Raw genomic sequence first — 11,482 nt, 5'->3', positions numbered from 1 at the left:
TATAGGTTTTATCAGGATCGTTGTAACGGTAGTGTATACTTTTCATATTATAAATTATATTAGTACAGTATCAAAGAAGCCTAAATACGTGTTATGTATGCAAATACATGTAATATTAATAATCTGATCAGCTGCTTGCAGTTGTGGTATCCTCAAATATCTTTACAATTTGAGCGTTTATGTTTCAATGACATATTCATTTAGGACTATATAAATTGACGCGAGCAGTCCAGATGGAATTTAAAAATTTATGACAGTATTGTATTAGAATATTTTAATCTGTTGTCACCAGAACGTCCCTATCTTGCCTCAAAGATTAATATGGAAAAGAATAATTCACTGAATTTTTTGCATATCATTTAGTTGCTTATTTTATAGAATATGTTACTTCTAAGGCTCCTCTAAGTTGTATTTATTCTGTACCACGCAAAGAAATGAGTAGAGAAGTGCCACAAGCCAATATAAAATAAAAACTTTAGCGGCGTGATAGATGAACCTGGGACCCGACTGCTAAGGCTCCAACGCCGCAAGAGAGGCGCTCTACAATGGATGCCATACTGCATACCCATTTGTATTTATTTCTAAGAATTTGGAGACACAATAAAGCTGATTCACCTAATGACAGTGGGGGGGGGGTATAACAACGATTATCATTAACAACTGAACTTCCAAAACAAGGTTAACAAGGAATAGCCTACGACAGTACGGTAATTGGTGAACTTGTGCTGCTTCAGGTTTTCTGGCAGAAGCGACTAAGGGCTTTTTACTAAATTTGTAGTTCTGTCTGTTGCAGCGTCCGTCGCATATTGAGCAAGAGCAGTTCTGGTGTTTATTGTCAGACACCATTGTCGGCACTGTCTTTCTTTCATTCGAACGTTTTGTTCGTGTTTGTTTTGACTGCCTTGCTGAATTACGGAGGCTGTTTTCTCTGAGGCCAATTTTATGGACCTCAGGTTGAATAGATAATGCAGTTTCGTTAGCCACTCTTGAGGCATCTTCTATCTCCGTGACGATCTCGATGGCTTTGTTAAACGAAAGCTCGTCCTCCTTGTGTTTGAATAGCGCTTCAAGAGTAGCTGTATTGTTGACTGCGCACATGAAACCGGCACGTATGCAGGGAATTTTCAATGAATGGGAAATCGCAGGCAATATCGTTCTGGCGAATTCTAGGTGCCAATTCTTGAATAATTACACCTGATTTCCTCTGGAGTCCTGTCCAAAATCTATAACGTTCTCTGACAACGAATAGTCGAGGGTGGTACTGCTCCATCACGTGTTTTTCAATGTCTGCAAGACTGAGTGCAATAATCGTCTTAGTTGGTGTTTTTGGTTCGCCATGTTAGTTCAGTATTTTGTAAACAACCGGTGCTTTGTTGACAAGGAAAACGCCCGCTTTCGTCTCACCGGGAACGGAATGAGCAATTAAAAATGTATTAAAACGTTGCCAGTAGTCTCTCCATATCTCAGTGGCAGAGTCGAATGCGACAAAGCTCGGAATCTCTGTTGGCTTCGGTAAACATGCATTACTACCAGTCATAAGTTTCATAAATATTTCCATCTGGTTTTCTTGTTGTTCAACGAGTTGTCTCATTTGCTCTTGTTGTTGCAGCATTTGCTCATTATGATGCTGCATTTGTTTGTGATGTTGCTCAATCTGTTGTTGTAACGGGTTGATGATCTCTTTTATTTGACATGATGACAGTAGTGCTGACACGACTATATTTTGTACAAGGGTATGAAGTGTGACGTGAGGGTAGTAAATTATTGACGAAATATTATAACTAGTCTATAATTACTCACCCAAACGTCTGAGTGCTTGGTCATCATCATATCTTGTCGCGCCAGTGAGTCAGCCAGTCCCGGGCAGTCTGGTTGCATTCCCTCAGGTCAGCATTGGTGCAGTGAGGTCCCAGCGAGCATTCAGACAGGATGTGGTCCATGGTCTGTCTGGGGTGACCGCATGGGCATTCAGTGCCCGGTGAGATTTTCCATTTAAAGAGGTTGGTGGCGGTGTTTCCCACCTTTGCTCTAGCTCTGTTCAACGCCACCCATTCTTTTCTCTTGAGGTCTGTGCCTGCTGGGAGCTTTTCTGTTGGGGGCTGGAGGGCATCGTTTGCTGTCTTGTCCCATTCTACCCATTTGTCCAGGCGGAAGAATGCTGAGTGGTCTGGGTGAAGGCTCTCTACTGTGAGGAAGCTTTTCCTTGATTTGAGCCTGCTTTTGGGGCAATTGTGGTCATGAAGGGGGTGTCTCTGGTCCATTTCCTGTTTGTATTTTTGTATTTGGGCATGAGTTTCCCTCCGGATGTGTGGTGGGGCTATTCCTGCTGCACGGTAGACCAGTGGTAATGGTGGTTGCTCTCAGCTGGCCCGTTATGATCCGGCAGGCGTTGTTGAGCTCGGGGTCTAGCTTGGAGGCATGGCATGATCGGGCCCATACAGCTGAGCAGTACTCCGCAGTTGAGTAGCTGAGGGCCAATGCTGTGGTCCTTAGAGTTTTAGGGTCAGTTCCCCAGTTCATGTTTGCCAGCTTTCCAAGGAGGGCATTACGCGTGGACACTTTTGCCTTGGTCTTCCTCACGTGTTCTCTGAAGGACAGAGTCCGATCAAGCGTCACTCCGAGGTACACTGGGTGGTAGTTGTACTCTAATGTCTGGCCATTCCACTTGATGTTAAGTTTTTTGTGGGCTTGGTGGTTGTTGAGGTGAAATGCACACACTTGTGTTTTCCCTGGGTTGGCGTTCAGCGAGTTTTTAGTGTAGTTCTTTGTAAGGGTGTCTAGGGCATTTGTCAGTCTGCTCTCGATTGGTTGGAAGGACACATCCTGTGTTGCGAGACATAGGTCATCAGCATATATGAATCGGCGGATATTTGGGAACTCAGGCTGATCATTTGTATATATGTTGAAAAGTGTTGGAGCCAGCACTGATCCTTGGGGAAGACCATTCTTCTGGGTGTTTGGTTGTATCCTAAAAAGAGGAGAGCTAACGCTACGTAGCTCCTCTTTCAAGGGTTGTATGAAGACCTCCGTGACGTAACAGTTGAACTCAGTGACCGTGATCTGTAGCGGGAAGGCTTCTAACCACGTAATGGTGCGTCCGTCCACGAAGAGGGCGTCTTACCACGTACTGACACGCTGCATGCAGAAAAGGCACTCCTCCGGTTTTCTCGGCTGGCAGGATTCAGTCCGTGATGTGTTGACCTTTCGACTGACGTAACGAAACGCTCCGATTGGCAGGATCGCAAGATGAAGGTGAAAATCCTCGTCGCCAATGGTGTGTTTTAGATCGGGCACCAAAATAATAATTACTAGTGAATCACTCAACCCTGAAGCGGTTAGTGGAATATGAGAGAGAACAATTTATTACTGAATACAAAATAGAGTATCAATACAAATATCACTATAACATATAAATAGATGGACTCAAATATTGCATTATTATTATTATTATTATTATTATTATTATTATTATTATTATTATTATTATTATTATTATTATTATTTTATTATTATTATTATTATTATTATTATTATTATTATTATTATTATTATTATTATTATTATATTATTATTATTATTATTATTATTATTATTATTATTATTATTATTATTATTTTATTATTATTTTTATTATAAAGCTGTGGTATTTCTCCACAAGGGCAGCCAGTGATTGTGGCCTCAATGACACAATTTGCTTTAATATATTATGGTTTGTTGATTCAGCGTTATTATTTATCCAGTTTTTGTTTGTAGAAAGCCTTTCCATTTTAGCTCATTGACACGATGGAGGATCTGGTCTGTGACTTTGAAGAAATACCTCATGTCTTTTTCCGGACACTATCCTTGAGAGCAGAAAGTGTTGTTTTTCCTCCCATCCCAGTTCATCCCTGGATGCAATTTGTCCATCAGGGCTAAAAGTAGCATCAACGAGACGTTGCCTGTTCCTGGTGCGTGGTGCCCAATCCAACCTCGTCTCGAAATTGACGCACTGTTCTGCTTGAGGCTTTTCTAGAAAAGCAAATCGGACTGTTGATATGGGCTTTTTCATCGTCAGAACGAATTACCATTTAATTTGCGTCATTGCTATTTGCCCAGCAATTTAACACGGAACTGATGAAATGGTTCAAAGTTTAAACTCCCATGCACAAATATAGATAAAATGCGCTGGGCCAAGGAGTTCACAACATTGCCATCCGGAAGTATAACGGACCTACACACAAACTCTGTGTAACCATGATCTTTTATAGTCTGGTTAATACAGTTTAGTGAGAACAACTCACAAACGCGGATGGCAAAAACAATAACAAAGGCCTGAGTGACGTCATCTTCGAACTATCTATAGGCCCGACGAAACTAACGGGTTCTATGGAACTTTGTCTTTCTAAAGCGAGGTACTTGAATACCATTGGAATGACATGTATCCCCCCTAGATTAAATGTCTTGTCTACACCAAGAACAGTTCTTCCTGTGCAACTGATCCGCTTCATGTCGGAGTTCTGTTCTTGTATGTAGAGGATGACAGAGGGTGATATAGACATCCTGTAGCTTTAAGATAGATGTCCCTCACAAACTTACTGTGCATTGACATCATGCATCTGATCTGCCAGACATCTTTTCTTCTCTTTTCATTGTCATGTTGCTCTGTGTTGTCAAGTAACCTGAGCGGAATGCATGACATGTGCGTCCTGATGAGTTGGTCGTCCGAGCTGATCGGAATTGGATTCAATAGTCTGATGTCACGTCGCCCAGCAACGGCGGCCATCGTGGTTCTAAACAAAGAAAATCGGTACTTTTTATTCTTCATGCTGGCTAGAACTTTTCATATGTCTTGTGATCAGAATGTGTTAAAGTCAAAACATGAGATTTATAATATTTTTCCCCTCTGGATACACTTTTATGCTCATCAGAGAAAGATTTCCTAAGGGCGTCCGCCATTGTTCCGATAGTTTAGAGCCAGTTACTAAGTTACCATGCGTCATTACAAGGGACGTGACGTCATGACTGTTGAAGCGTATTTATAATAAAAAATGCTAAATTGTGTTCACATCCTTTGTTTGATCTGTTGAAACTTGATCTGGCGTGGTCAGAGTTTGGCCCATAGGTTGTAGACGGAGAGCGCAGTTTTGTTGACTGTATTCCAATCACTCACTTTGTGACTGTGCCTATGTGAGTCAATAAGGAGAGAGAAACAAAGTGAGTGAATTCACTCCGTTTTTCTCTCTATGAATGAAATTTACAGTTAGTTTTGAGGGTATCACCATCGATGGTATGCGTGAAGTGAAATACTGACGAGTTCACATAAAATTACCAGTAACATAATTTAACGTTTATAGTCTGACCGAGTGAATTTAGTGAAAACTAATTACATACTTAACTGTTGAAAAACTATATCAAAGAGCAGAGTGATGTCAACTTCCTTCATTCTATTGATTGTAAACAACCAGCTTTTTTTTCAAAACAGAATAAGGGAGTGGCACAAATCCTTCGATTTAATTTGTTAGTCTACTGATTAATATCAATCAATAGCCGGAAGAAAAAAAGCATCGCAACTGGACGAGATTAGCTTCATATCAAACTTAGGACCCGATTGTGTCCGATTGGATCCGGTTAGGTCTGATTGGGTCCGAATGGGTCCGAATGGGTGTTCTTGCCGACCGATAAGCGATAACATGCAGTTCTGAACACCTTGGAGTGACAAAAGGTAACAAAGTAAAGATCTACAAGTAAAACAACTTCTTAATTGGAATCCATTCACAGCCATTTTCACAAAGTGCAATCAAACTCAAAGAATTTTACATTTCTGTACCTTTTTTCATTTTTAGGTAAGCTGAGCGATGATACCTGTTATGAATATGAAGTCTACAAATGTACAAAGGATCTCTTAACATATGACGGAAAATATTATTATTTCACCGGAGACTGCAAGGAGTTTGACAGGTAAGAGAACATACCGCACTATCTTTCTTGCCGCAACTCCTTCATCTGTGCTTTCTTTCATTATTTTTGTATGGGAGGTGTGTGTATGTGTGTGTGTGAATGTATGTGTGTGTGTCTCTTTGTGTGTGTGTGTGTTGGGGGAGGTGGGCTGTGTCAAGTCTTTTATATTTGTTTAGCAAATAATAACAACAACAACAACAACAATAATAATAATAATAATAATAATAATAATAATAATAATAATAATAAATAATATAATAATAATAATAATAATAATAATAATAATAATATTAATAATAATATGATGATGAATGATGATGATGATGATGATGATGATGATGATGATAATGATAATAATAATAATAAATAATAATAATAATAATAATAATAATAATAATAATAATAATAATGATAATAATAGTAATAATAATAATAATAATAATAATAATAATAATAATAATAATAATAATAATAATAATAATAACAATAATGATAATGGTGGTGGTAGTAGTAGTAGTAGTAGTAGTAGTAGTAGTAGTAGTAGTAGTAGTAGTAGTAGTAGTAGTAGTAGTAGTAGTAGTAGTAGTGTAGTAGTGTAGTAGTATGTAGTAGTAGTAGTAGTAGAAGTTGCAGCAGCAGTTGTAGTAGTATTAATAGTAGTAGTTGTAATAATAATAATAATAATAATAATAATAATAATAATAATAATAATAATATAATAATAATAATAATAATAATAATAATAATAATAATAATAATATATAATAATATATATATATTATTATTATTATTATTTATTATTATTTATTATATATTAGTATAGTATAGTAGTAGTAGTAGTTAGTAGTAGTAGTAGTAGTAGTAGTAGTAGTAGTAGTAGTAGTAGTAGTAGTAGTAGTAGTAGTAGTAGTAGTAGTAGTAGTAGTAGTAGTAGTAGTAGTAGTAGTAGTGGTAGAAGCAGTTGTCGTAGTAGTAATATGAAGTTTAAGTTGACTCGTCATGACGAATGCATTTCATTCAAATTGTAGGATTTAATTTTCAGCTTCAAGTTCATCCCGATTTAATGCTACAATGGGGCATTTTATCAAAAAGATTAGAACTGTGTGTTATATCAGATCAGTGTGCCTTTAATCATTCAAATAATATTATTAAGCTTTTCATTTATTTTTCAGATTCGGTGATCAGGTGAAGAAATGCCTTAGATACGTTACGACAAACATGCCTAAGAACTGGATTTCCATCTACATTCATCTATAGCGCCAATACGGATGTGGCCAAAATCGAGTACCATTGTCCTAAAAATTAAACAGATACAAGGTAAAATTACCACAGGCCATTCCTAGACACGTGTTCAATGACTATACCACCAAAACTGCCAAATCTGATGTCGTGATTTTTGTATGGGTATACATTTTTAATTTTAATTATAAAATTATCAAACAGAAGTTTCATCACAATAATAAAAAAAAATAAAAATTCCCTTTATTCATCCCTAAGGGGAAATTTTTGCTTAGGATCTATTCCAAGGGAAGACTGGAAATACCAGGCGTCAGCCGCAGTGCAGCGCCGCAAAGTGAGCTAAGGCTAGGTGACTTGCTCAAGGCCCTACAACGCGGCGGGTAGTCGAACTCGATACGTTTTGGGTACGAAGCAAAGACCATACCGCTGAGCCACGCTGTCCAATGCAAATTCCTTTGACTTTCCCCTGCACGTGTGATAAAATCTGACTTAAACATAAGCCTATTTACGTAATGATGTTTTGTGTTACATTCTACGGGAGAATAGATTCGAACAAAATTGGTATCCATTGGCGTAATTAAGTTTGTAGTTTATTAGTGGTTCTGCAAATGGTGCACATTACGTCGCAAAATGCATAAACGTCTACTTTTAAGATTAACTATACATCTGTTTAATTAAAAACTCTAGCACTAAAAGTACTTAAGTCACATTTTCACGATTTTTAACTAATCAGTGATAAACTAAAGACATACTCACCTCGGTTCAGCCACCAATTTTGTTGATGATAAACACAATCTAAGTTCCCTATCTCAATACTACAATTTTATTTTTTGTATACTCGAAATAGCCAAATCCTTTCAGTCTCTATTTTTCCAAAAACTAACTTTCTGTGACCTAAGTACTTTTAGTACTAGGCTCTTCACAACTTGCCTAACAACTTTGGAATATTTAAAGAACGTGTAATATCATTGATATTATTTTTACACTGGAATTCATATTAAAATGGTTGATCATATTATATTTTTTAAATGACTAAAAGTAACGCACATGATAATGCCTACGAATTTATTATCATACATTTGAAAAATCAAAATCAAGTGTGATAGACAATAAAATATATTTTTGATCATCAAAGGAATCATCAAAGAAAGTAAAAATTCAGATACTGAAATGATATCTCCTATCTTCAATAAACCCTAGAAGGAAGATAAAATAAGTATAATTTTAAACTTGAAATATTTTTAAAAGACGGTTAGCAATCAGCATTTCAAAATGGATACATTGCAAGTTGCTATTGACCTCACCACTCACTTTACAAATTGATTAACTGGAATTGTTTAATGGCATCGGGGGATTTAAAGGAAACAGTGTTCCTATCAAGTAAGAGCACCAAGACATTTTTAAAAGTATTACTGTAAGAAAAATCTATTCAAGTATACCGTTCTTTTATATGGTGTTGTTCTATTCACTAAATTACTCAAACCGGTAATGGCTACTTTAAATGCTCAAAGCATTGCCTGTACAAAGTTTATAGAAAATACTTGTCCCATGAACTGGTCTCACGGTTCCTAAACTGAGAACCAGGGACCGATTATTTGGAGGACTACAGCGTTCTTACTACCTTTCTTTAGTTCCTGGGGTCTTTGCCAAGTTCAGCCCTCTCACTTACTCCCTCATCTCACCACTACCACCACTACTAACTACAATCACGTTACAGCAACTACCCGCTTTTGTCATACTGAATCACGCGTAACACTCTCGTCGTCATATTATGCTGTCTTGTGGTGCGTGGAGTAGAAATCACGTTCCAACTCACTTTCACTTTCAGGGTCCCAGCAATACTCTTCAACAGTCGTAACGTCACTTCCTTCCTAATGACGCATGGTAATTTAGTAACACTGGCTCTAAACTAACGGAAAAATGGCTGACGCCCGTATGAAATATTTCTCCGGCGAGCATAAAAGCGTATCCAGAGGGAAAAAATACATAAATTTGATCATGTTTTGACTTTTACACATTCTGATCACAAGGCATATGAAAAGTTCTAGCCAGCATGAAGAATAAAAAGTAATGATTTTCTTTGTTTAGAACCGACATGGCCGTCGTTGCCGGGTGACGTGACATCAGACTATTGAATCCAATTCTCACTCCTCGAAAAGGGTTCCAGAGTCGAAAAGAGAACCGTTGTTATGAGTTAGATCTGTGGCGGGACACCGGAACAACTCGCTGTCCGCAAGACCCTTGCGGTAAAGCGATTCATCGAACATTGAATCGGAACCCGGAACTGTATCCCTGTCAAACAAATTCACGTCCAATTGTAAACAAGCTACCCGATCCGATGTCTTGTTTTTAAATGAAGAAGAGAGAAAATATGCAATACATTGGCCAGGAGGGGTTGGGGGGGGGGGGGGGGTTACAACAATGTGGGTTAGCTAGGATTATAGGATGTTTAACTCGAATTTTCAGAGGCTTATGCCTGTTTTTAAATTATAGCGCTCGCAACGCTTTTAGATCATTTCAGAATTTCACCAACATGTGGACCTATATGGTACAGAGGCTAAGAAAATAACAAAAATGGATACATTACAAGAATCGGTTATTGTGAAGCGCTTCAAGCACGTTTAATGGCTATTGCACTATATAAAAGCTCAAGTTTTTTTTGTTTTGTTTTTTTGTTGTTTTTTTTTTATATGTTGAAATTTATATAAAGAAAACAAAAATCGGACTTAGGGCAGATTTGAAATTATTCATTCCTTTTTAAAAGGTCTTAAAAGCGATATTAAAAGATATCCTGTCCAGGTGGTCTAGCAGAACCCGATGCCCACACCAACAGATTGATATTTAGCATATGGCACGCATGGACCCTCATCAATAGAATAGCAAATCGTAGCAATATTCAACAAAGAATTTGAGACCCTTGATACCCTGGATTTTAACACTTTCGTTACAAACTATAGGAAAATCGGCACATACGTTACGATACAACCAGCATTTTTCTTATTGAAATTTCTTTTGTACATCATAACATTTAAAGAAAATGAACAGTGTGTTGTGGAGCTTGTTTTGCTAAAGAAATTATGAATCGCAATAACTTACTGCTATTGTGTCTGAGTGATAAAAAATCTATTTTTGTGTAAGTTGGGTGTGAAGTTTTAGGGAAAATCCTGAAAATGGCGATGCAGAAATTGATGGGGCTCAAACTCGGGTGCCTGGGTGGATGGCAGCGTAATTCACGTTATCCACTTGAACATCTCAGCTTTTATTTATGATTTTGTTTGTTTTTTGTTTTTTGTTGTTCTTTTTTGTTTGTTTGTTTTGGTCTGTTTTTTTTTTTGTTTGTTTTTTTTGGTTGTTGTTTTTTTTTTTTGTTTTTTTTTTTGTTTTTGTTTTTTGGTTGCTTTTGTTTTGAATTGCTCTTTTGTTGTTGTTTTGTGTGTTTGGGGGGGGGGGGGGGGGTGTTTGTTGTTGATATTTCGTTTTGTTTTTGTTTTGTTTTGTATTATTTTATTTTATTTTGTTTTGGATTTATTGTTAAATGGAGTGGCAAAACAATTGACATCTTGATTATATTTATGACGATGATGATGATGATGATGATGATGATGATGATGATGATGATGATGATGATGATGATGATGATGATGATGATAATGATGATGATGAAGATATTTACTTCAACGATTATAATGAAATGATGAAAAATTTGATGATAGCAGCGTTATTCTATTTCTTTATATTTTCAAACTTTTTTATATCCTCAGAAGTTTGGACAATCCAATTTGAAGGAGACCAAAGTTGGAGACGATGTATGTGGTTAAAAGAATAAAGAAATAAATGTTGTATTGTGTACCATAGATCGCCTTTTTCTTGGTTTTCTTCGTTCTATACATACATTTGATGATTTTGTAGATGCTTAATATAATTAATTTTTTTTAAATGCTTTAAAATTTTTTAATACGTACTAGAATCGAGTAATTTAGAGTTCTACTTTTTTACTTTAAAATGTGTATGGGAAGGAAAAAAATTACAAGTGTAGACTGAAAAGTCTTGATGCGGATTTTGTATTTTCAAAATTTTAATAGACACAAAATTAACAAAGGTGTGAAAACAAAGCTTAGTTTATATCCTTTTGGTTTATCATTTGTGACCCACCGTCTCAAAACGGTATTATGTCGGAACGAACCAGATGCCTAAAAGCCGAATTTAATGTTAAACTGGTCAAAATAATAAATTGTTGGCATTAGCACCGTAAAATATGGTATCCATTCTCCTCAATGAAACATACAAAACTCAACACAAGTCTGAT

At 36.8% G+C, this 11,482-nt stretch overlaps 1 protein-coding gene and 1 long non-coding RNA gene across 3 annotated transcripts in view; both read left to right on the top strand.

Annotated features, from left to right (window-relative positions):
• The window catches only part of LOC144969072 (uncharacterized), a 16,041-nt gene extending 10,078 nt beyond the window's left edge, over positions 1 to 5,963 (top strand). For both annotated transcript variants that reach the window (XM_078908094.1, XM_078908085.1), the window contains exons 4-5: positions 1 to 28; positions 5,823 to 5,963. The exon at positions 1 to 28 is cut by the window's left edge and continues 103 nt beyond it. In XM_078908094.1, the coding sequence (XP_078764220.1) occupies positions 1 to 28; positions 5,823 to 5,941 (147 nt within the window). In that variant the 3' untranslated portion in view covers positions 5,942 to 5,963. The remainder of the gene's footprint in view (positions 29 to 5,822) is intronic.
• A 1,146-nt stretch (positions 5,964 to 7,109) lies between these two features.
• Positions 7,110 to 11,030, top strand: LOC144969101 (uncharacterized). The gene is made up of 2 exons (XR_013644725.1): positions 7,110 to 7,254; positions 10,938 to 11,030. It is a non-coding gene; the product is annotated as an uncharacterized LOC144969101 (long non-coding RNA).
• The last annotated feature ends 452 nt before the right edge of the window (positions 11,031 to 11,482 follow it).

This window comes from Berghia stephanieae, chromosome 1, assembly GCF_034508935.2.
Source record: "Berghia stephanieae isolate SIO BIC M18660-M18661 chromosome 1, UCSD_Bste_1.3, whole genome shotgun sequence".
Taxonomy (NCBI): domain Eukaryota; kingdom Metazoa; phylum Mollusca; class Gastropoda; order Nudibranchia; family Aeolidiidae; genus Berghia; species Berghia stephanieae.
Note: the sequence above shows the minus strand (reverse complement) of the source record. Positions and strands in the feature narration are given on the sequence as shown.